At 40.1% G+C, this 26519-nt stretch overlaps 2 protein-coding genes across 3 annotated transcripts in view; both read right to left on the bottom strand.

Annotated features, from left to right (window-relative positions):
* Positions 1-1123: 1123 nt before the first annotated feature.
* LOC118422685 (glucose-dependent insulinotropic receptor-like) lies at positions 1124-8592 on the bottom strand. The gene is made up of 6 exons (XM_035830380.1): positions 7979-8592; positions 7324-7461; positions 5137-5525; positions 4564-4747; positions 3882-4149; positions 1124-1955 (listed from the first exon to the last, which is right to left on the bottom strand). Exons 3-6 carry the CDS (start codon positions 5399-5401, stop codon positions 1497-1499), a joined length of 1176 nt encoding a protein of 391 aa, XP_035686273.1. The 5' UTR covers positions 5402-5525; positions 7324-7461; positions 7979-8592; the 3' UTR covers positions 1124-1496.
* A 3241-nt stretch (positions 8593-11833) lies between these two features.
* The window catches only part of LOC118423671 (irregular chiasm C-roughest protein-like), a 32601-nt gene continuing 17915 nt past the window's right edge, over positions 11834-26519 (bottom strand). The window contains exons 2-12 of one of the 2 annotated variants that reach the window (XM_035831906.1): positions 25080-25412; positions 20776-21081; positions 19805-19952; positions 18504-18619; positions 17865-18119; positions 16763-17074; positions 16069-16188; positions 15510-15549; positions 15076-15209; positions 13820-13959; positions 11834-12338 (exon numbers count right to left, since the gene is read on the bottom strand). In XM_035831906.1, coding sequence (XP_035687799.1) covers positions 12285-12338; positions 13820-13959; positions 15076-15209; positions 15510-15549; positions 16069-16188; positions 16763-17074; positions 17865-18119; positions 18504-18619; positions 19805-19952; positions 20776-21081; positions 25080-25412 — 1958 coding nt within the window. In that variant the 3' untranslated portion in view covers positions 11834-12284. The remainder of the gene's footprint in view (positions 12339-13819; positions 13960-15075; positions 15210-15509; positions 15550-16068; positions 16189-16762; positions 17075-17864; positions 18120-18503; positions 18620-19804; positions 19953-20775; positions 21082-25079; positions 25413-26519) is intronic. The other variant, XM_035831907.1, reaches the window with a different exon arrangement.

Genomic DNA, 26519 nt, shown 5'->3' with positions numbered 1-26519 from the left:
CTGAAACCTATGCAAATGAAAATTTTGTTTTTATTTGTCTGTATATCTTTCCTCATGAAAGAAACCAAAGTTTGTATATACTTTTGAATTTATCTAAAATGTGCTGCATGGAGAATAGCTGTGATTTATGTAATATAAATCAATATACTGGTACCAAAATGAATATTAATTATGTGTTGTTGTTTTCCTTTTTTGTAAAAAATGAATGAATGTACATTATGCAATGTAATGACATAAAATTTGTATAAATGTTATTAATATCATGATGTAGTAAATTAGAAAAAAATGCTTGGACTTCAAAAGGAGCTTGCATTAGGAATTCTTGCCATGGCAAATATATTTGAACCTAAAAAATAGTATATAGGTGTCATATGCATGTATGTTGCATAGAGTAGTAGTCTACTACTGAGTTACAATGTAACGCAGGTCCGCACTACAGGTACATTGTAACTGTTTAGAGTAAGAAGCTTTTCTGGGACAAGAAGTAGTTATTTCCTTGTATTGTTTGTACTACAGATTGTACTTCGCTGTTCTCAGAAAATAAGGCAATAAAAGGTCTCTATACACTCTGTGGTACTGTGCTGTTTCTGCATATCATAAATTATGAATCATTATGATACTGAGCGAAGTTTTGCAGAGTCTCCCATGAAAATTTCCAAAGAAAAATAAAAAATTATTTGTTTGGAATACCATGTATTTTCTGCAAGATCAGTGTTTTGAAAAATCTTCATGATAAAGATTTTGTAATAAAGGCAAATATTTGGGGCCCATTTATTTCACAAAAACACATACTACTTTTTTGCAGTGCCTATGGGATGCCATGCGTTACCGTCCGTATAATGAAATAGGTTTGACCTAATGCAGATTACATAATAAAATGTATTATAATTATAGATAGTATTTTCCACACCTCGTGCTCACTATTCATTGAGATTTTTTCTTAAGTTATAGTACGTTATACATCTATTGACTCAAAGTGCTGCAACAGCCAAAGTGTTTGTTACAACTGTTACAATAGTTTGTATTGACAGTCTTCCACATTATGAGCCGTATAGTCCACAATACGAAGAAATTAAATCATTTGCGCCTGACAACCATATTGCTTGTTACGATACTATTATTGACTTGTACATAGTATTACGTACATTTTTTTCTTTCAGTTTACAATAACATGATTGTACGTGTTGACAATTATTGACCAGACTAATGCAGCAATTTCATCTGTATAACAGAGTCAAACTTTCCACGAACGACAAAATACTGCCATAAATATAGTTCTATCCTAGCATATGAAAGTTCAAGTTCAGCTTTGTAAATAACATTATTGAAAGGTTGGGACGGAAGGTTATTCCCACTTTTCACAACTTTTGACCCGTTGATGACGTCACACATGAGTAAAGTCACGTGTCCAGGCGCGATTGGGTCAGAGAGATAAAGAAGCCTGATTGGGTGAGTTAAAACTCCGTTTAACCTTTCCACAATAGTTCATCTCTTCATTATTTGTTCCTGTTCGCATCCTCCTCAGCGCTTACTGAGTGACATGTGTCTAGTCTCGGTCTCTGTGCGATTGTCGCGAAGTCTCCGGCCTCCCGCGCACTCAATGCCGACTGTCTTCGTAAGTTCACTGATTGCCCCAGCTGCTCCGACGGCTCTACTCTATTCTTGCAGCAGAGGGATCTCAAGCTTTTCCTAAAGTCCTTGTTAAAGTAGGCGTATATTGCCGGATTAAGGGCCGAATTTAAGAACCCTAGCAACACTAAGTACGTTCCTACGATGTCTTGAAGGTGACACTTCTCTCCACAAAACACCTGGACTAAAGCCGCCACGAAGAAGGGGAACCAGCAGGCGAAGAACGTTCCTATGACCAGGGCCAGAGTCTTGATGGCCTTCAGGTTTCTCTTGATTCTTTGACTCCGAAGCTGGGCTGTCGTGCTCTGGTTGCTTCCTCGCCGTATCTGATTGAGGAACGGAAAAGACAAATAATACTGTTAAGGGCAAGGAATCTAAGTGTTCAATCTTTTTTTTTTGCCATTTGAACAGTTCTATGCAAAGAAATATAAAAACTAGAGTTCCACGAACACATACCTTTGCCAAATAAACCAGGTTTGTTATGTAGAATGATGTCTGTAGACAAATGCGTTACTCATTTCATTTTCTTTATAATTAAATGCTTGGAGTTGGTTTATAAAATTTCGGCATTTATTATGCAAATTAGATCCCAATTTACAATTAATTGATATCAAATTGTATCAAGCATTACTTAAGCTATCAGCATACCAAAAATCATGATGATCCTTTGATCAATTCTTGACTTATTCTCTTTCAAAGTCTTTAAATACACCTCTTACTCTCTTCCCTCTTTCTCAGTTACATATGTGACAACTTTGATGAAAGTACCTATAATGGAATGCAGTGGATTTATGAACTTTTCCTAATCAATTATGCAAATTAGCTGTTAACTTGCATAATAAGTATCACATTATATAAGTCTTCATTTAGGCTATCTACATGCCGAAAATCATGACGATCCGTCAACACGTTCATATTTTCTCATTAATTATGCAAATGAGATCATCATTTGCATGATAAATATGTATTGACATTTCTCTCTTTCTCAGCTACATATGTGACAAGTTTTAAAGCCCTATCATGGAATGTAGTGAATTTATAAAATATCCTCATTAATTATGCAAATTAGCTGTTGATTTGCATAATTGTTATCTCATTATGTAGGTCTTCACTTACGCTACCTACATACAAAAAAACATGATGATCCGTCAACATGTTCATATTTTCTCATTAATTATGCAAATGAGGTCATGATTTGCATAATTGATATCTGTCGACATTTCTCTCCTTCCCAGCTACATATGTGACAAGTTTGAAAGTCCTATCATGGAATGTAGTGGATGTATAATTTTTCCTCATTAATTATGCAAATTAGCTGTTGATTTGCATAATTAGTATACCATTATGTAAGTCATCACTCATTCTATCTACATACCAAAAATCATGACGATCCGTCAACACGTTGTAGAGTTATTCTCATCCAAAGTTTGAAAGGAAACCGGCGCCTGCAGTTTCAAAAAAGCCGCTAGGGGGCCCAAACTCACAGCACTTACTCTCTGCCTCAAGGGCTATCTACCACTCAAAAATCATGATCACAGCATGTCCAGAACACGAGATATCAAAAATTGAGGTTCTGCTGCAGTACCTTAGCAAGCCGCTAGGGGGCCCATTATCGAACTTGACCTTCGTTTTCCCGACCCCTACCCACCTACCAAATATTATCGGGATACATCAAAGGCTTCTCGAGTTATGCTGTTAACACACAGACACACAGACTCACAAGCCTAAAACATAACCTTAGCCATTCTGGCAAAGGTAATGATCCCGAATCACTTAGAAATACGCTATGTACAGATATATATATATAGATAGATAGATATAATATCTTCAGGTTCATCTTCTCACTGTTGTCGACCACGGCTTAACGTCCCGTGCTTAAAGCCCCCTTTACAAGTCAAGAATTTAGCTCGGTCGAGTTGTCAGCGAGCTGTAAATTACGAGGAGGTATGACCCTGATGCCGACGAAAAAACTCTGCCATTTGTTCGTAGGCATCAGGTTCATGCCTCCTCCTAATTTAGAGCTCGCTGACACCTCGGCCGAGCTAAATTCTTGATTTGTAAACGGGGCTTAAGGACTGCGTGACGCTTTCCAGTAGTTTTTATATGTTGTGTGAGCGACACAGCATTGGATAAGCAAGTATTCGAACTCGCGACTGTTTGGTTCATAGGCATGATCAATTACCAGTAGTAGACTAAGCTGTTTTGACGGTTTTTATAATATGTTAACGCTGCCAATTGGTATAATGCCTTACCTGGTCTAATGCGTTGATTTTCTTCAGCTGTTTTCTTGTCACGAGACACAGCGATGTGTAGATGACGATGATGAGGATCACAGTCGGGAGAAATCCGGCGAAGAACAGGGCGAGAGTGTACTCCTTGCTCAGGACGGCGAGAAAGGAACACTTATTGTCGTACTTATCGCTCAGGCTGGTCAGAGGGAAGAAGCCGTACAGGATAGCGACGACCCACGTCACAGCGATGCCCATGAGAGCCCGAGCCGGAGTCACGATTTCTTTATACCTGTGGTGTATTAAAAGATGTTTATTGATTGTTATGTAGCAGTACTTTGCAGGGCCTAGGGTACTTCTTTGACCATTCCCCATCAATAGTGATATATGCTGCAGCAAAGATAAGAAGCATTTGCATACTAGTGGTCAAGAACATTCAAGAAATAAGCTCAAGAACAAAGAGATCTAACGCATTGCCCATTACGCGCGCACTCAATGGTCACAAAACTCACAACGTAACAAGACCCGAAGGGCACTCGAAGTGCACTTAACAAATCTATGTTACATTACGCTACATTACAGGTTTCATGAGAACAGTTACAGCATCTTTTTCCCTTATGTCAGAAACATCAAGATTGAGACAGGGTTGAATCATTGAGAGTTAAGGTTAACTGATCTAACAAGAGAAACAATAGAGGCTATTTACCGTAAGGCAGCGTTGACAGCGATGCAACGATCGATGGCGATACAGGCAATGGTGAATACCGAGGCTGCGCAGGACATGACCACCAAGCCGATCCGCAGGATACACGTAGCCAAGTTCTCATCCGAGTGACGTAGTAGGATGTTGAATATGGACACAGTGCTGACCACTCCCAATAAGAGATCAGCTACATGGAGAAGAAAATTCAGGACTTCCATAAAATTCTTTAGGGAAAAGGATACAACATCATTGATGATTAATGCTGAAGCCACTCTTAGGATTGTCTTGCACCCTGTCCGTTTTTGTTTCAAATTTGATTTTTCATCTAAATGCCAGAGTGTGCTACTTCTCTGTTCAGCAATGCAAGCCATAAATCCACCATATGTGTCTATTCTTATACAATGTAGTTGATATATGTGTCTATTCTTATACAAAATATGTGCAAGCAATGAAATGGTTGGAAAATTATCAGAATGTTAATGTATTGACTGACTTATATGCAGGGAAAGCTATAAAGGCTCCAGATAAATTTGCCAGGGATGCCTATTTTTTCAGTATTTCCAGATGGCAGCATACCTATTGCCAGGTTGGCTATGAAGAAGTAGCCGACATGGTTGCGGAACTTGCTCATGGCCACGGCTGAGATCAGCACCAGTATGTTTCCCACGATGATAAAAGTGCTGAGAGGCATCAGTGCGTAGGCGAACACGTAGTCGTTCTGGGTGAATACCGAGCCATTGGAGGAAGAGTTGTTGGAGACGGAAGAGTTGTCCATGAAGCTGTCTAGCGACGGTGTGGTAGATGATGCAACAGCCGTTGAATGGGTGGTGTTACCGCCCATTGCCCTGAATAACCCGAATGATTTCCTTCGCTAGTTTGATCAGGGTGGTCCGCCCTTTGCCCGGCCAGCACGCCTTCTCTGTGAAGTTTCCCTTGTTGTGTGAATGTCCTTTCTTTATACACGTCTATTGGAACAGGAACATATTGCAGAATTAGAGCTTGGGTAGCTATAGTAACATGCAAATATATATCATTTTAGCACACACTCATCCCTGATAGCGACATGAAATGTTTTAGAGATAATGTAGTTCGCAAGCAAGTAATGGTATGTCTACATCGAGAGAGTGTCTGTGGAGATTCTAAAGAGTGTGAGTTTGGCGTTAATGGGTTTTCGGCATGACTTTCCTGAATAGGAAATGGAATATTTTATTGGGATAAGACCTGGATGCCGCGAGAAAAAGCTATGTTACCAGGGCAGGGCCATTAACGACCCTGTGCGTTCTTAATCTGTTTGTTTTAGTCAAGACCGCAGCTAAGGTTGGGCGAATTGGACCAAACATCGAATAAATGATGCAAGTTCATGCAACCGTAGGACAAAGTAGAGTTTGCATATATAACACATGTTGCAAGTCTATAAATACACCTCAATATGCGCTTAACATAAACTTTTATCCACCTAAAATAAGAGGTCCATAATCTGCAATATCTTTAGGTAAATTCTAAACTTGCTCTCACGATAATACATTTCAGAACTTTATATTTGAACACTTTTTTTCAGCGCTTATGGAACACAGAATACAATATAGAATGGTGTCAATGAGCAAATTAAATGTACTTATATGCAGTTTATGGCACACTTTAGATACATGTATAGTACAGTATATTGAGGTCACAGAAAGATTCCCTACTTATCTTGTTTTGAGGGTACACAACTGTATAATAAAACCGCAACTTCCTTCATTGTTACAAGGGTCTTTTTGTAATATACTGGCGAATAGTATGCACACAACGCTCTCTGTATGACCCATAGGTTGTTGCTAGTATGAATGAGCGCGTCAATTTTGCCGCGTATTCCTAGAAAAAACTGATATGGAACGGAGCGTATAGCTGAGAATGATTCCAACCCAGCAACATGTTAACATATACCTGTCATTGTTCAAGAGGTAGTAAAGGAAGAGGATGACAACTGATGTATAGCACATAACAATCATTTACGTCCTGTATTCAGAATACCAGAATGGGAATGTCGGTAGGACGTGTGTATAATTACCTTTTTACCAATTATGTTTTCTGTGCCGTCACTCTGTATGTGTGTTTGTGTGTGTTTGTGTGTGTGTGTGTGTGTGTGTGTGTGTTTGTGTGTGTGTGTGTGTGTGTGTGTGTGTGTGTGTGTGTGTGTGTGTGTGTGTGTGTGTGTGTGTATGTGTGTGTGCATGTGTGTATGTGCAAAAAATTAAAATATTTCTTTTCACACCGATAATGAATCTTAAAATTTGTACTCTCGGGTTTAGAGTCTCCTGAGCCTAGTGTCTATAGAACAGCTTGTGCAACTGGGCATACTATCGACACACGCATCGGAATGTACTAGATAACTTCCTTTTATTGTAGACAAACAAACATTTTGAAAACACTCACATAATAAGGGCAGCGACAAAGACTAATTAAACTTGGTCAGTCATAACATTTTAGATGAGCTTCAATGATTTCATTTACGTGTTCCACTAGAACCATATAATTCGAAAAACAAAAGTCGTTAAAGTATATGTATGTTGTGTACGTTCTCATATATTTCTGTTAACGCAAAGATCCACAAAGTACTACATGTCAGTATGTATATATGTTACAGTCGTTAACAAGCCAAGTTAAGTTAATAGACGATCTTGTTTCTATCCCCATCTATGCTACAATGTATGAAGTAATATAGTGGTACCTAGTTTTTAACATCGACCTTTTTTCTAAAAAAAAGAAAAAGAATCAGCTTACCTTATTTGTCTTTTCTTGTGAGAACGACCTCTGATCGTGTAGTCCGAAGTGTCCTTGTCCCCCGACACGTAACGAACGTGCACGATCCGGCTTGTACTAGTGGTCCGTGTTTACATCTGGTCGGTCGAACAGGGGGGTCTTTACAGTCAAAAGGTTACGTCATTAGTGCTGGTAACAAATCCACTAATAATGACGTTAAATCGTCTTATCTAGGACACGAGGTAAAATAGTATTGACGTACGAACAATAAACTAGGTTCCAAAAATACAGAGGAAGTATTGTAGAGGCTTGGGATAAAAGGAGCACAGTAGCAACAGGTCCAGTAATGTTGTTCTGACTGTGGTTCTAAATCATACATTAACTCACACTGACCAAGGGTGGTTTAGTCCAGCGGATGGCGTTGCCAAGAGACCAGTGTATGGGCGGACCAGTGTTTGTCAAGTTGTCCCTAGTTTGGCGGGAAGCAAAGTTACACAGGAGTAAACTGCACCATGTAGGGTGGTACAACAGGTATTATCGATTCAAGCCACACACTTGAAAATGTCGCGTAGCCGCGCTAACAAATCGACCAATTTGCCACAACATGGGCAAACTTCGCGGGTCAATACGTGAGCGATGGGAACAGGTGTTAGCGGTATGATGTAGTGAAGCTTACCTTTACGTACTCAATACCGCTTGATCCCAGACGATTTACGCACGAAATGCGTCTCAATCACGCGTACATTAAAGTCTCACCAACGCTGTGATAGGAAAACTTTGCAAGATCTGTAACCACTTATTCATGGCGATAACGTATCAGTACTACCATAGACCATGCTTACACAAGCTGCCTTGTTCCCGTGTCTGTCCCACGGTTTACACATCTAAATATAGCCACACCTAATTGCACCTTAAATTATACCCCATCTCAATTCCTTTGCAATTTCGCCCTTGTAATTGTAGATACATTTTATGTTCTTGTAGAAATGCAGCATTGGTAGCTTCTCTTTGAATTACTCATTTTGTAGCAATTAGTCTGTAATTCGTATCTCGCCAGTTTTTGATTTCTCTATTTCACAGAAGAGTTATCCGTTAACAGCTATGGCAACCGTACTTTCTTTTAGCATATACAATATAGATCGAAGAACGTAACTCATTACACGGGCGAAGTTGTCACCTTAATTGCTGATCATGACTTAATGTTGACCGACATTATTCTTACACAGGGGTCAAAATCCAACACGCTTATCAAGACATACAATCACGCTGACTAATATACACATTGGTCCCTGTGATCACATTGCAATGACTAGTTGACACGATCTTTATTGTATATTTGATCGGTCAGAGCAAGGTTCGACCCGTAATGTTGCTGAATGTTTGGTCTGTGAGAATAATATGGAAATGATTAGATTTCAGTCACTTTAAAACTACGAAGCATATTTTACTCGTAAAATATTAATATTTTTGTAATGCTGACTGGAAATTTTGTAGTCGAAGCACCAATCTTTATTTGGAAATATTACAGTATAATTTTGTGTATGGTATTGTAAATCATTCAATATTTGATAACTGCCTCTCTCAGTTTGGTAACAAAGGAACCCATTGTACACTATTTGTCTTTCTTCCGAGGAGAGTTTGGTATTCAGTTTTCGATATTTTATAATTGTTTTCTTTAACATTTCATGATGCTAGAAGAATGCAAGATCTAGATTCATTTACTGTTTATGCACCAAGACTCGCTCATTTAATGTTGTCCGTGCTTGTTTTTTCCTATCTCTAAACAAGTAAAATAACTAACGAGTCTTTCATACCTCTGTGAAGTACTTCTTAGTTTTTTATTGTTCCTGTTTGACTTATTCTGAAGGATCATCTTGCTTACTGTCATCTTCAGTAGTCTATGAGCCGTTATTTTATGGATAAAACATTGCATAGGGCTGTTTGGCAAAACTCTGGACTCGGGCCAAATCCATTTCCTGTCACCTTCCTGTACCATTCTGGTAACTTTGACCCAACTCAACTGTTGGTGCCCCCTATGTACCTTGCATTCAAATGATATAGGTGGAAATGCGGATACACACGACTACACACAAACAAACACACGTACACCAACTGATAACAATACACGTACTCCACTTTCCACGGAGGTAACAAACAAGTGTGTACTTTGGTCCCCGCCATGGTTTCACGGAAGGGAACTCATTGCAAGTTCCTCTGTGGCGGTCGGATTCCCAGAAGTCAAGCAAAAATATTTGTCCAGCAATCACGCGGTTTTTATCTGCACTTCCTTGTCACTGGGGACAAATAACTGATAAAACCTGACTGAGGAGCGTTAGGCGCACAGTAGTTGTCAACAGTAGCCGTGTTGTTGCAGTGTTGGCTAGAGACAGTTTAGTGTTGTCCCAATAGTTGTATCTAGTTGAACAAATTTAGGGTGAATTGGTTGTGAACTTTAATCAAATTTTCCTTATCATTGATTCCAAGAGACACTATTTAGCTATATAACATACCAGAGCATACGTGCTGGATTTGTTTGATTTCAGGCAATTAATGTATGTGCTACTGAACATTCTTAGATAGTGTTCCGTTAACCGTCAACATCTATTTTGTTGTAAGTTGCAAATCTGTGTTGAGGCACGTGCTACAACACGCGTAAGTCACAAATGTTTGCAAATAAACACATCCAAACTGAGATTAATTGCCCCAACGTTAAGAAATGACCGATTTAAATGAGGTCATTGACACCCTTTAATCAAACAAACCGGATGTGTTTTAGCAACAAGTACAATAGACGTTTCAAACTTGTGTTTAGGTTATTGAATGAATTCTTAACACGGAATAGGTTTCTATGATAAGATATCATTTAGTGCGTGTTTCCTATAATACAACGCTATCACACTGTCTACTTATCGATTTTGACTATATGGGTAGTAGAAAATATTCGTTGTGTGTACTAAGCAAATTCTTTGGTCTTCAAGTGACCAGTCCACAACACCGAGATAGCCAATGCATTAAAGCTGAGATACCACTAATACCAGAGTTTAGCAGCTCCATCTTTCGACTCATGAAGCAACTGCAGGCTATACTGAACTCATCGGAAATGGTTACACGCAGTCCTCTTCTTCTCACTGCGACTGTTTTCAGTTCACAGACTGAATGATGCGAGCCTGGCGCCTTGGCAGGCGTGAGGAATAGGATTCGAATCGATACTAATTCTCTAGAAGGCAACTTGCAGAAGGCAATGGATCCCTGGGCATGAATCTCTTCGACAGGCTCGTTCTTAAAGTGTCCAGAGTGCTCCACAAAGGGACACTTCATATCGAACATGGCTATACATTAAGTGGTGCGATATGCACCGCACTATATCACATTTCGTTGCATTAGGTTCAGAATGAGACCTTTAAAAGCCTTGCTAATATACTCACTTCTGTCGCACATGAATATACCATTTAGGTTAGTTACTCAATTGTTCATGTGACTGAAAGGTGCCAATATTCCGATAGATCTAATGGGTGCAGACAGATAGAAATACGTGCTTTGCTTTCGCTTATGTGTAATGTAATAAGTATGTGTAATGTCTGTACCCAAGAGATACCAGGGGCTTCTTTTGATGTATAGAAGTGGAAAATGTAGTGTTAACGAAAGTTATAATTCTGAAACCATAATTTGCGTAAAGCAAACAGTTGCACGACTCAGCTTATACATGGTATTCTAATAGGAATCTATATAAATGCCTCTCTCCGCATGGTCGCGAAATTTCGGTTTTATGCCCCTTGATTTCAAAATTTAGATATAATGCAAGGCGTTAACGTACGACGTAAATGACAACAAAACACAGAAAATGTTTCTTAAAAATTGTACTCCAGTTGCGATGAGTAATCAGGTCCCTCTAAGGTCACAGCACGCCCTCAGTAGCTCTCTGTAGCTAATTGAGTAGGGGGAGGGGGGGCTATCTGAGTAATATTGAATTTTTCCTAGGTTCCATACACAAAGATGACACTGAAGTCAAACACAAGTAGAGGAGGACTTTCGGTCCTACCTACTCCGTTTTATTAGAAATGTCATAAGCCATCTTCGAGTCTGCTTTGTTATTTTATTACACAGTATATATAAACAGCTACTATAATGTTAGATATAAAAGATACTACTAGTTTCCCAACACTGTCTCGATTTGACATTTGGCTGACACAGTGAATTCGCTGCGTACAAGGGACCTATCTCATTGTTCGGTGTATAGTCATAAAACAGATATCCAGCGCCCGTATACAATACGTCCGGTTATTTTTCGGTATTTGTACGGCAGCAAGAGTTAGGGTCATACCAATTTATACCAAATAGGGGTGAGGGACTGGTGATATTTAGGTAAAATCCTGCAAAGTTTTTGTGATTCAACTGTTGGTGGGATAGGTCCTAAAACAAAACGAAAAATAGCTCAATATAAAACGTTTCATCTTCCTATACATGTGAAAGAAATATAAAGTTTGACACACTCTTAGCAGCAATAGAACTCCAGACGTGTAAACTGTAGTCTTCTCTGTTTATCGGTGCTGTCCACCTACGGAAAAATACTGCAAATTGGATAACAAGTTTTACTTAGCTCATAGAAGTAACGAAAATGAAATATGAAATGTCACTTCGATTAAAAGCTTCCGGTTGAGAACCACTTCTTTCCGCTTATTCATGACAACCAGGTCTATGCGTAAGAGGTCAAAAAACAAACGTATCATTGAGTGACGGTAGTTCCCGTCCAACCAAATCGTCTGTCTATTCCACAACGGGCGGATGAAGTAGTCTTTGGTGCAGCGGGTCTCCAGTGTTGAGATAAGAACCATACATCAGCGGTACGGCGTTACATTCCTCTCGCCGTGGTCTCTGAAGTGTAAAGCCAGGTTGCAAGAGCAAGACCTTGGTCAGTTGTCCTCGAGAAGCTGTCTGTCGTCTCTCTATGGCTTGATGAATGGTTGGTCTGAAATCAGCGTACTTCAGGTTTCTTCCGGCATCCTCCAAATGGGTTCCGGTGGATTATAGTATTTGCTCTGCGGAGGCATCAAGGCAAGAGGGCAGTATGTAAGCAGAATGCGGTGTTATGTGCGATAGTCATGAACATCCATTGACGTCTTATTGGCGCACTTCCAAAGATGCTTACAGATTTTCCAAGCCCTACAGCTTAACTACTCGACGAACACTTTAATAGCTTGAACACGATTGGAACAAACAGCATGTGCAAATCTTGTACTAATGCAGTGCACTTTTTATTGGAGACTTAAATGTAATTGCTAGCGTTCTTGGTTACGAGCAAATAGAAATGAACTTTTTGCAAACGCCTATCCAAGGGTAAAAAAGGAACTAAATGCACTCGAGACAGATCTAGAATAGAAAACTGAAACAATCATTTCTACGTTATTACTTTACCTATTGTATATTATTGTGTATCGTTGGAGAGCTTGCTAGCAACACTCTATCATGATACCAAATTTGTCACATCCAGAGGTCGAACACCAGGGCTGATTACGCTAGTAATTTACAGAAATGGCAATTATGCGTGATTATTACAAAATTATTGTTGCATAATTTCAAAGAAAAACATATTCCGGTTTTTCAATAACATCATCTTAAGAACACATGATACTAATCATGAAAAAACAAGGGGCATTTGATCAAAAAAATGTTTGGCACATTTTGGTGACTACTCAAATGATCATCCTTAACCTATGAGTGTGCGATTATTACATGATACCATTGTAAATAACAAAAAAACATGCTTTCAAAAGCTATACAGTACGACGCAATAAGTTAAGTATTTACGGAGATATAATCAACTGAAATCAATTTGTCGACTTTCTGAGTGGACATGAGTCCATACGGTAAAGCCTATGCGGTAAAACTAAACTGACATTTGGTACTATGTCTGTTATAGATTCACAACTCTCCACAAGGAGGATTGACTTGTGGTGCTCTGAAGCAGTGGACTGTAAGTCACTTCCACTGTATGCGTCTCACAGCTTAACCCAGCGATAGCATTGCGTGTTTTTTGTGAGCCTCTGCGTAGGGAAACACACTCTTACACATGCGATATCATCAGTAGTATTTCTGACCATAAAACTCAATATGCTATCACTGTTAAACAGCCGCGTGTTACCATAGCGCCTTAAATGTCGTTTTGAGCAAAATGCCCAAAATTTACAATGATTAACTTTAAAGCAGGAAGAAAAAAAATTAGTCTTTTGTGAACGCTTTTGGTCAAGCGTATTTATGATTATACGTCAAAAAAGAAACATTCAGTCACCAATTGTCCTCTTCCGTGCATTAATTTGTTAGCAAACTTTCCACTACGACGGCGCTCTACTGAAAAGTGCAAGTGCTAAATTTCGACAGAATTGTATAGAAAAAAATTAATCTTTTTACCCTGTTTTACGCTTTATGATACACCCAGTATGAAATGGAAGCCACACGCATCTTTTTTTAGGTCCCAGTGAAAGTGTAGTAAGATCGCCGTTTAGTGGAAAGACGGCCTTACCGATTTCGGAACGGCGCCTCTTAGCTCCTCTACATGGTCCCGATACGGACTCCGACGTGGACTGTACGTGTACGCATCATCTTGACGTCGTATTCTCGCCGTATCGACTGTTGAATACGCAGGTGCCGGCTCCGACAGGTCTATTTAGAAACGATATGAAAGCAACATTGAGAGGATTAATTACTCTACCTTTGTACATCATGACTTCTGACATTCTGAGTGCAGCGGACTGCAAAATGGAGCTCACGTTGCCGGACAGGCCTTTGATCTAAGCTCCTAGTAACTCGTTTCGCCCACCGCTCTTATTTGGTAAAAAAATCAATCATGTGTGCCGCCGAGACTTCAATGCTGCTGCACTCAATTCCGCGAACAGAGCCTGTTATTAAGTGCAGCCATTCTCTCTTTTAAAGTAATAGGCAACAACGATCCTGTAACCTTTTGCATCACCAATGAGCGCTGAAATGGAGAAGGTAAATTCCAGACTGGGAAAGCCGATATGTGAACGTCACGTGTCGTTAACGTTAGTAGTCTGTAAAATGGAATGTTAGTGATGTAGGTCTTGCTGTAATACATAATATATATGTATAATATGGTTTGGTATTTTAAAGATTCGGAACGTAAAAGAACAAACATTGTCTTGTCAAATATTAAACAGTCCTAATGAAAAGTTTATAAACAATTTTGATATTGATTTTGAAATCTAGACCTCACCTATATAGAAGTTACCTACTATATACGCTAGATTAGGCATAGCATTGTAACCGCTATATGTATAGTGTGACGTAATATAGCGTTCGTGACTTGCAGACGAAGACGTTTTTATGTTAGATGCAATATGAAAATCTGAATCTATTTTAAGAATACTTGTCTATGAATATTGCGCCCTTTTAAAATCGTTGCCTGTAGCGTTGACATTTTAGATCTATGCACTCCGCCAGTAAATATACGACGTATACATTGTGTATCTATTTTAATCATCTTGACGAGAACTAGACACGAACTAGAATCCATTTGAGTCACGTCTGACCTGTGCAAACATAGTTCTTGTATCGCTTTCAGCTCTGTAAAGGATCTATATCTCTACTTTTTTATCTTTACATTTGGAGTATGATCTGCTAGCCAATTGCAAGTTAAAAAAACTGAAGGTTAATGGAAAATTACAACTGATTAGATGGCATGACCCCCTTTTAACAAGGAAACTTATCTTGAGACCGTGATTTGATGACGTGGCTATGACGTAGCTATGACGTACTTACGGGAGTAAGTCAGTCCTATGGAATATGGGTTAACGTCCCTGTCCACTTTGGGGGGAGGGCGGGGCCTCGGCGCTTTGTTCTTGATTTGCTGTAGCTCTATCACAGTCCTCTCTTTTTCGTCTTTATGCCTGACGCTGCAGTATTAGCATGGACCAAGAAGATAGGATGTCTACCATAAGATAACAAGTCTGATTTTTATGATTATGACTGATCAGTTTATGATATTCTAAAGAACTAGGGCAATAGAAGAATTGGATATATTCATCGAGTCGAAGATATTTAGTTCTCTAACAGCATTTAATGCCGACGCTTATAAAGGAATACCAACGTATCAATGTTAGAATTTGAAGAAGTAAAAAGCTATAATCTTAATGTCTTTGCTACTCACTACAATATCGACTATAACCCTTGTTAGAAATCTCTAGGGTGCTCACCCATTGTCTATGTCTTGCCTGGCCTCACTGTGTTCCCTTCCTGACGTGCGCACAAGGAGCAATTTAAAGATTACAAATTACATATTGTACTCAGGCCATATCCGTTTGGATAGTTGTAAAGCATTGAGAAGTATATTTGCTGATTGTGAAACCTCTATACAATAGTGCAAAAATGATGGAAGTACACCATTAGCGACTACAAGATAATTCTGTAGACTGTTCTTTCAAAAACTTGATTCATTAGAACTCTAAACAAACAGTATGTTGCCATGATTAACTAAATGCTAAGCCCACATTTCCAAACCTGGGCCCGCTCGGGCTGCCTGTAGGACAAAATACAAAAATTATCCAATTGAATAGTAATTTTTGTACGTTTTGAGTGTTGTTATTTTTCATATCACACTGTTCGCTACCCAGTTTGGAAATGTGACCCTAGTATCAAGGAATGCGTAACCTGACACAAAAATAACACGAATATCTTAGTCACAGTACGATGGAGTAGCAAGTGAATATACTTTACACATCATGCGCGCTATTGATTAGGCTGTAAGGTTTATACCTTTCTTGTCCCGTCCTATCCACCCTTTCCGCAGACCGATACAGATCGCCGTGAGGATTGCCAATAACATGCCGATGGTTGCAGACCCCGCTATAACGGCCACTACCACCATCTGGGATGCTGTAACGTTACAAAACAGTTATAACAACAGTACACAATTTGAAAAAAAGATCACAGCAATGCAAACACAACCGATATGATTCTCTGTACAGATGTCTATACAATTGTTAGCCAGCGCCGTAATTGATCAAACTACTTAGAATACCAGCAAGAGAAACTCAGTCTGAGTAGCTACTGGCGTCTAGAAATAGCTGTTTTCACTAGATAACATCGATACTAAAATACAAAACACCACATCGTAGGAAAAATGTAACTTTATTATTTTTCTGCCGGACAAAACTCATCTTTGCTTATTTGACAATACTTAACGCTTGTGACCGCATTATTAGAAGCGACACCTAGCTTCAGTGCGAAATAAAACCAGTTAGTATTGGCCTAGCTGAGGAAGGTGAAAGATGGTCATAAAAACAATAACGTTAAACTTTCTATATTATCTTGATTGTAAAAAAGCCCTGTTATCCAATTATTTTTTAACCTGATGAAATTTTTCATGGGTCTAATCGTATAGTTTCTTTTGCTCTGTCATATAATGAGTGAAGGGGTTGACGAACTGAATAGTCCATAGTTTACCCACCTGTAACCTCTACCCTAAACTCCTGCTGATCCGACCCGAACATGTTTTGTGCTTTACAAAGGTAATCCCCAACGTTGGCGTTAGTGGCGGACGCTATAGTTAACTCTGTCCGTATCCTGTCCTCCACCATGGTCTTGACCTCCACATCGTCCATCCTGCCGCCGCGATACCTCCTCTCCTCCCCCGTGGGACCTCTGTACACCCAACTGATGTCTTCAGGAGGAGGGTCCGAGGCGATGGTGCAGGACAGTCTCACCGTGTCTCCGCCTGTCACGGCGACTGTGGACGACTCACTCAGAACGTCGGGTCTGCCTTAGAGGGGTTGGAGTAAAAACAACGCTACTTTAAACCTTAAGATTGATCTGTGTTTTTCTATGTGGCGTCACAAGCCATATAAGTTAGGTGAAAGTAAAAATAGTCCCGAGACCTATTTCAAGCCGAAGGGGCAGTGTGTTGTTAATTCACTGGATCAATGGCATGGTAATGAAGGTGGAGCCCAACCTTCGCTTTCCACGTCCTTTGCTTTGACTTGCCTTCCCCAGAGACAGAGTACACAACGTCTATAGCCAGGAAAACAAATTTACCTTGCAAGCTCTGTGTCTAACTATGGGCCGGTACAACACCAATTATAGAGCATAGAGTGTTTGTTTTGGATTTAGTAGATCATGAGTTCGATCCCCGGCTGGGCGTTAGTATTGACGTCGACTTTTGAGACGAAATAATTCCGGGCCATTACTGACTTCCGATCGTAGCCTATGTCTGGAGCACATGGAGCAAATGGTAGGCATACGCTCCCTGAATGATCCTTGAAGAAGAATGTTGATGATATGAGGGAAGATTTGTCCTTGTCATTGGCATTGTAAAACATGTTCTTTTAGATAAGCACCTGTTCGAGTTTACCCAAGCTAAGCTTGACAAATCCTCACACGACTAAGAACACCTCACCTCTTCTCTTGAAGCTGTCAGGGACATGTCATCCCGTACTTAACTGATCATCACTTAGTGACACTGCATGTCAGAGAGATTGTATCACATTGACACCACGCTACATATTATATCATCCAGACATACAGAAAGATTTGATTTGATAGACATTCCATACCTATAACGTTCAGATACGTTTCCCGAGTCACTTCTGGAAATCCACGACTCGAGGCGACGCATTCATAAAATCCCTCCTCCAGATACCCAACCTTGGAGAACGTCAGGGGGTTGTTAAAGTAGATTTTGACGTCCTTTCTCCTCCACCTCACATGAGGAGCTGGGTTTCCCTCTGCTTGACAGTTTAATGAATAAAGATCTTTTCCGTGCATTACGCTGATCTCCTTTTCAAACGTGGGCTTAATCAACGGTGCATCTGAAAGTCAGGTGAAGAAGTAACGAGTGTAGAATTTGAATACGTCTCGATAAGGAATGTAGGTGTGGCGTAAGAAACAGTTCAACGAACTGCAGTGTATTAAGCATTCAAGATTTATTTGATGATTCAGCGTAGAGGACATAATACAATCATACAGAGTAACGATACGTAACGGTAAAGAAATATGGATGTGATTTAAACGCACCATTTGAACGGATTACAATATATTTGAAATTCGAGATTTGTTTTAAAAAATAAGCGTACAAAAAGAAATGTTGCCATGTAACCTATTTTTCAAATTAAAATAATTGCATGATGACAGAATTTAAACCCTAAAAGAGATCTCATTTTATACTTTGATAGGTCATTTCCGCCTGTACTTACAAATGACGTCCAGTGTTACTGTTCCCAAGCCGTCCGGTTGGACGTCGTTTCTTGCAGTGCACTGGTAAATCCCTTCGTCGGAACTGGAAACGTTTGTTATGACTAAACTGGCACCCCTGGAGTTTACAGGGAAACATCACATCAGTAAACGGCTTTACCAGCCTTAAAATGTCATCAACGATATTCTAGTATCTATCAACTACCCACGTAATTCCAGCCTACGTAGAATCAAAGAGAGCATAGAAAATAGCTATCAACGAAGTTGATACAGAAATATAAATGGTTAACCAGTGCTTATATCCAGAACAATCTATGTCAATATTTCATGAGATTTGTGGTAAATCAAAGATGTCAGTGTATAGCCATGATGTACGCTGTTGCATGTGCAACTTCTGCGTGCGATTGTTTGGTGAGTAAGGGCCCTGTCATGTACACGTATGTCGTACGTTCGTCTTGCGATCGAAAACCTAGGGTATTCTCTTGATGCAGGTTCAAAAGTTATCTGTCTTATTCAGGGTTCTCCCCAGAATTTTGTAGTATAATGGAGAAGCTGGCAAAAATAACCCGAACCAACGCACTGCGCTTTCATGTAAATGGGGTCATTGGGTGTCAAATACTACAAGTATAATATATTATAGTAATTCCTTTTATGTGAAGTGGCAAAACGACTATTGTTTTCATCATCGTCCATTCACAAGTTTTTGCAGACAATGCCGACTAGAAAAGTGATGCCATTTGGCACAAAAATCTGTGAATATTCATTAATTTTATCAAAACTAACGAAGAAAATAGGGAAAAAACACACTAAATTTCAAAAGTGGTATAGTGGAGCTGGGCTGGGAGTATAGTGGAGAGCCTCCGTTATTCCATCCTCTGGGGAGGACTCTGCCTATGTTATGTAAAACTTTAACGAAGAAAATAGGGAAGAAACACACTAAATTCCAAAAGTAGTATAGTTGAGCTGGGCCAAGAGTATAGTGAAGGACGTTATTCCATTCTCTGGGGAGGACTCTGCTTATGTTATGTAAAACTTTAACCTTTTAACATGCTTGTCGGTGGTTGTTGTCGTCGCAGCCTGCTTGAAAATTCTACGACGTAAAAACCTTACACTGATCTAATGCAAATGTGACGGTGCCATATTGGGAAATTCATTTTTTTCTGTAATGTGACTCAACAATGTTAAGGGTACTGTACTGAAACGAAGGCATTCATTGCATGAACCGCACAATAATTGATTCACACAACGACCCATATATAGATCAATAACTACGTATTAATGGAGTTGTTCTAAACTTCCTGACCTAGTTTCGCTGTAAGTTGGCAAGCTTCCCGAGATTTTCCTCCAGATGACTTTAGACGGTGGGTTGCTGTCTATTGAACATGACAGGTTTGCAGCTCCTCCTTCGGAAACGCTGAAGGACATCTTTGGAACCCTGACAACTGGGGGGTCTGCAACACAAGCAAGATTGGGTCAATGACTTCTTCATGCCTCTTTAAAACAAACTTGAGTGGGACATAGATATTTGAACTGCCGTCTTAATTAAGGTGCACTCTCACTGCATTTGCGTCCCGCTTGCGTCACTGCGGGGTTCGATTTTCAGATATAGAACGAATTTTCTTACTTTTTGTGTATTTTGTCGTCTTCTTTGTCATACTTTTACGCATTATGCAATATATCTAAATCATAAGATAATCGGAGAAAATAACAAAGCAGTGGCGCACTGAACGAACACCACAGTGACGCAAGTGCGGTGAGAGTGAACTTTAACCCACAAATGATGAATTTTTACTAATAATACATTCAAACGTACGTTCTCCTTATTCTTATCAAATATTTGACAACAAAAAAGGGATAAAGTATCATGCTAGGCGTGATATTTTCATGTTAAAAACACCCAAACCGGGCCCTCAATGGCAACTGCGGCATGCATATTCTTATCACCCAACATCCTCACTTTAGATAAGTTTAGATTACCAACCTACGATACATTGCAGGTATCAGTGAACATGTAATCTTATCAAAACTTTATACCTTCCCCAACGAGCGACTGGCGATGATACGTATCTACGCGAGCACCCCTGCTACCATTGCCGACATTGTACATGTATCAAGCTGCATGGTTGTAGTGTTTCTGATGTGAGATAGCCTATTTTATACAGTTGAATTAAGCTAGGGTATAAAAGCCTGAGGAGGTCGTATATCAATTTTGTCAGGTTCAATTCTACAACACGGAACGCTTCAAGGACAAGACATCTACAGGGATTTACTCACACAGCACTTTAATTCGGGTAGATGTGTTTTGTGGCGAGATGACTCCGGGGAAGCCTTGGTCTGCTGAGCACGTCAGCCTAGCGCCGTTGTCCCATCTAGTGAGGAACGGTATGACCAGGTCCAGGGAAACTTTTTGGTCCTCTGTACTTTGTTGTGTGGCCGGAATGACGTGGAGTCGCGTGCCGTTGAACCATTGAAGCTGCGGCAGAGGACGCCCGCCTTCAGAGGTACAGGTCAGGGCCAGTCCCTGCCCTACCGTACGGGGTGTCCTGTCACCAAAGATGGTCGGTGCTTTCGGTGGGGGAACTATCATGGAAACATGGAAAGTACAATAGTGTGTCATCACATTTGATTAAAGGTTAAAAAGAAAGTTTGTCTCTCGATTAAATTTACCCTTTACTATGTTTTAGAGCAAGGCAGGTACATGACCTTATAAGTGCATTGAATTATTAGAACAGTGATTTGGGTTTCGTATTTGCATTTGGCAAAAGCCCACTATCCCGAGACTAGAAAGCATGCATAATCATTATTTTATTAATCTTCTGTAATGTCGACAGTTTTGATATTTACCTGATTATTGCTGTCATGCAGATAGACATGAAATTGACATGTCAGCTTCTCCAGAGATTAACATCATTCTCATAGATATAATTTGACCTGTCATAATCATTTTGTAGCAATAAAAGAAAATAATTCAACATTGAAATCAGGTACAGATGCAAACGCGTTCAGAGTTATGATTTCTGAAAAAAAAGGTTCTTGCTATACTGGAGACCAGCAAGAAGCATTTCAGACATGTCTTGAAAATACCACTGATTGAATATTGAAAAAAAGATTAGATATAGCTGGAATCAACTCATGGAAAATAAGCTTCGGGCTTTCTGTATTGAAATATGATTGCATCATGCGGATAGACAAAGACGTTGTATCATATAGCATTGGCACACTATGCTTCGTTAAATGTTGGCATCCATCTGTCTCGGAAGACAATGGTAGACAGACATTTATTACTAGCCGTCTACCTGCACGTGACTTTGTTTAAGGTGAAGGAGAGATGAGCACGTCCTTCTCCACCTTCTCGTCTACTGGCGCACTAAGTCTCACAGGGACAGAATTATGTAAGACGGCACCTTTGTTATTTGGAGTTTGCGTCTCCTAGGAGGACTTCCGACCAAGGATGCAAGGAGTTACTTCTACCCCTGACACGTGTATAGCGGGTGCGCATGCCCGAACATGCCCCTAAGGCCTGCCACTACCACAACGGCCTGTCACTTTCACTAGCCGCAGCTAGGTACTCATTTACAACTGAGTAAGGTGACGAAAGTCGTGTAAAGTGCCTTTCCCAAGAGCACACAATCGGTGACACGGCAGGATTCGAACTCAGGACCTCTTGAGCCGGAGCCCAAGGCGCTGTCGATTGCGCCACGCGATCTCACTTTCGCCTCGTGTAATGGGCATTAGAATTAAGCACTGAGATTTTGCTTCCACCGCTCGTACGTTGTATATGCTACAACTATACTTACATGATAATGATACAATAAATGCAGCTACATCACAGCTTGAATTTTGTACTTTCAATGTCGATATGTCTGACAAGAATCATGCTCAATGTCAGTGAAGATAATCAATGTGTGAAGACAATAACAGTCTTGGGATCTACAATGCAAAAAGAACTGCCACATAACGTTACATTTCTCTTCCGAAATTCAGACGAACGATCCATGAAGATGATCAATAATGCTATTGCCACGCTAGTAGTGTCCAATATGTTTGGCTCTAAAGTGTATCATTCATACTGATCCCGGCTTGAAGTCCTACGTGGCGTGCATGATTTCGGTGGTACTGAGACCCGTAGACAGATGGTTCCCCCGCGAAATTCCATTTGTCAGCATTACGGTTCGGTCAATGGGCATGAATCAGACGTATTATGGCCCGCGTCTCTTTTAAACCCCAATTCTGTGACCGTTCTACCGGCATGTGGTCTGTATCAGTTTTTGATAAGGGAGCAAGCGTTTTCTTTTAAGCACAAGTGTTCACGAAAAGACAACTCAATATCATAAGTATTACATGTATTTACTTTTTCCAACTATTTCAATCCGACTTTCATAACATCTTCTTTGGTATCAAACTTCAAAATTGTCTAGACAGTTTCTAATATAATAGTTGATGTTCGTGTCTCGAAGTCGTAGAATCCACACAGCCGATAGTAACAAGATTTCCTGGGATCGATAACGGCAAAAATGGGAAACTTTGTGCTTATTAGAGCTAGAGTAAGGGTTTTATTGACACAGCTTAACGATATCAACATGGAGCCGACGACGTAAATCAGCATTTCTCTCGATAACGGCCAGAAAGTAGTCTTAAAGTCGATGGAACTGGATTGGAGAACCGATGAACATATTCGAGAGAGCTATCCAATCCTACTTGCTCATGGATCCGTGTATGAAGAATTGCAATGGATATACTAAAGTACTCTTCTATAGCATCTCAGATGTACTGGAGACTTAGATGGTGTTAGATATAGAATAATTTAAATAGTTATTGTTATCGCAATAATAAACTAACATAGTTAAGTTTGTTCCAGTATATGTATGTCCATCTTAGATGGCAATGGGTTCGACCATTTCTTACTCCAGCCATAAGGGGAAGTATTAGCATTGAAAAAAATACGAATATTCAATGTTACAAGTTTTCCTTGGTCCCGATGGTAATGATTGATAAGCACTTGTAACTGCATTTCAATGGGATCCTTCTTAATGTCAAATCCCATTTAAAGCTCTTTATCAAAGTATTCTGCACCGCCAAACATATTACTTAGTACTCTCCGTTTGTTTTTGTTCCATGCTATAGTAGGGTGCTAGCTAGACAGTTTTGAAGTTCTTCCTTCAAGGAAAAAGTTTTTGTTTATCACATTTTCCTTTAGGTGACTACTTTCAATATACAGTCCCTGACGGTATGACAACGTGAAAGCCTTAGGAAACGAGGGATAATGGATGTCAGAATAACCAATTCCATGGCACCTGAAGGTTGGTGCTATCTCGTTAACATTCCGAGTTCTTTGAATTTGCCCGTTTGCATTTCTTAGAATGAGATTCTTACCCATTTCAATGTCAAGACCAAACTGTAAAATAGCTCACGCATCAGACGTGTGAAAATGCCTTTTGAAGGAAACTTAATGGTGCCTGGGATATTCAATGATAACGAAGCCAGCTGTTGTACGTGATCTCATCAAGCCAGGCAGACGCTTTCAGAAGCGATTTTCAGGAAGTGTCAGAGAAGGTGCAAAGTGTTTTGTTGTAGCGGCAAGTTGAGTGATAGAGTTTTAGACAGAATATCTATCACAGCTACCCCCAGGCTCCTACGGTCTTATCGACGCATTCATTCCGTATCTGGTCCAACTTTTTAGAGTAATGGCGTCAATGTAGTTTCATATGTACATGAATCATCTTGCTAGTTTGATAACACGTCCTGATCTGCGTCTGCAATCTCTAGAATGGGTAGATTCTACGCAGGGAAGATAGGGCCTTTCGTTAGTGTATTCCCGTAGCATCAATTAGTGGCTGTACTTATGGAATAGAATTGCAGTTTTATTGCACATCTCCCTTTCTCTACAGTAACAAAAGTGACCATATTCACACCGAGTAGACATGGTTGGTCTTTTGTATTATCCCGTTGCGGCAATTAGTGGTTGCACTGGGAATAGAACTGCAGTGTTAAGAGGATTAGTGGCTGCCGTGAAAAGACCAGGACCTCTTAAAGGCGCGTGGAATCTCACTTAATCTATACAGAGCTTCATTCGCCCATGCTCTGACAGATGATCGCCCGTGGCGACGTGAGGTTGATGTTATCAACTGTGGAACGCGCGATGAATATACTGCCGTGAATACACTATCGAAGAAAAATCAAGCCTTCTTCGGGCGATTTCAGGGGATAAGTAGGTCATACTTGTGAATGATGGCGACTGCCGCAGGACATACTTCTATCGTGGCCATCTCTCCTTTATTAAGCAATAACTTACAACTTTCAAAGAACTGACTGTTGTGGGGTTGATAAGTTATCGCGTTCCCAGGTGATACAGTCAAGCACTATCACGTCCATTTGTAAACCGACACCTTGCTTGAATTCAGATAGCAAACTTTTTCGAGATACGCGATGGAATACTCATGAATGTGAGTTATGGATAACATACGATTAGCTAGCTGTGAGCAATAAAAATCTCCTGATTGCGATTCATCATTTTGATTTATGACTTCATTTCATATCGCTATCGAAATGCTTTACCATTGAGATGACTTAGTACTCACCAACGACTGTTAGCTTGGCGTCTTTGGTTTCCCTGACAGAGAAGACGCTACAGCGGTAGTTCCCCTCGTCTTCCGGCCGGGCGGTCCGCACGAGGAGGTTGAACTCCCCGCTCTGACTGTTCCCCACCACCGAGAAGCGCGGGAACTCCGGAGCCACGTTACTGCCTGAGGAGATGTGGTGGAGTTTGGCCTCCGTTTCGGGGTTGTACCAGTGCCAGTTGACGACGTCATTCGGAGAGAGGCCATCAAAAGCACAGTTCAAGGTCACGCTCCTTCCCACCCGGACGGCGGTGGACTGAGGGAAGTTCCGATAGGAGGGGACGTTCGCTATCACTGTGGCAAAAGAAATATGATCATTCTAAAGGCTACATATAACAGATTAACGTGCAATAAAGAGCTGAAGCTAAGGTGTCACTCTAGATATACATATCAGGGAATCTGCTTACTGGGAACAACACCGTTTAGCTTATTGTGGCACCAGGGGCACACATGCCCCATTTCACTCGATGGTGATTGCGCTATGACAATCCTGCGAACTAAATTAGATTTTTGTAACACTTCATAATTCAAAATGTTATGCAAAATGAAGAAAAGTATGACTGAAACATCAAAGCAAACAAAGTTTTAAAGATCAAATCGTTTATACGAATAGAGTTCGCTGAGCGCTATGTTAAAGTTTAGGTGTAGATTCAATGGGCATATAAAAGCAGTGAATAGTCATACGGGGATTGTGCATTCTTTTGAAGCAAGTGACATGGGGTCATCTTGCTCTTTTACCCATAGCACCTGCCCAACAATGCAACAAGCAATAACACCAAGATTCAAAGAATGATATTTGATCATAAGGTTTAATCTGATATAGGAACAACAGAACACCTTCATTTGACCTATAATAGCATGCAGCCTGTGTCGATATCATAGTCACATTGACTGAGGGCCGCACATTGGCTGATAACAAGGCAGGTTCCACAACTAATAATTGTGATAATATGATTAGTTATGACTTTTTATTAGTCAATGTGCTTAGAGACATTGGTAAATAGGCAAAGATGGGGAAGAAAAAGTACCGTGACTTAAGATGCGCTCCCATTTTACTTGTGTCAAGCTTGCGTCACTGCGGGGTTCGAAGGATACTCAACGAATTTCAGAGATAAAGAATGAATTTCTTATTTTTTTTAAATTTTGTCGTCTTCCAATTCATACTTTTACGTATTAAGCAACATCTAAATCATAAAAAATCGTAGAAAATAACAAAACAGTGACGCAGTGAACGAACCCCGCAGTGACGCAAGTTTGACACAAGTGCAGTGGGAGCGCACCTTTACTCATCACGACGTTTCGCCGATGATATTTAACTAAAAGCAACTGAACACGTGGAAGTCAATGTTGATAACCACATTGATTCAACCACGCTCTGAAACAAACCAATACTCCAGTTGA

This window comes from Branchiostoma floridae, chromosome 9 (assembly GCF_000003815.2).
Source record: "Branchiostoma floridae strain S238N-H82 chromosome 9, Bfl_VNyyK, whole genome shotgun sequence".
NCBI classification, from domain to species: Eukaryota; Metazoa; Chordata; class Leptocardii; order Amphioxiformes; family Branchiostomatidae; genus Branchiostoma; species Branchiostoma floridae.
Note: the sequence above shows the minus strand (reverse complement) of the source record. Positions and strands in the feature narration are given on the sequence as shown.

What these genes read in the sequence shown, in the direction of transcription:
- LOC118422685 (XM_035830380.1), bottom strand. Translation starts at nt 5,401, where the DNA reads ATGGGCGGTAACACCACCCATTCAACGGCTGTTGCATCATCTACCACA. An exon ending in GCTGTCAACGCTGCCTTACG is followed by an intron (nt 4,150 to 4,563) that starts GTAAATAGCCTC and finishes AATACACCACAG; the next exon opens with GTATAAAGAAATCGTGACTC. An exon ending in AAATCAACGCATTAGACCAG is followed by an intron (nt 1,956 to 3,881) that starts GTAAGGCATTAT and finishes TTCCTCAATCAG; the next exon opens with ATACGGCGAGGAAGCAACCA.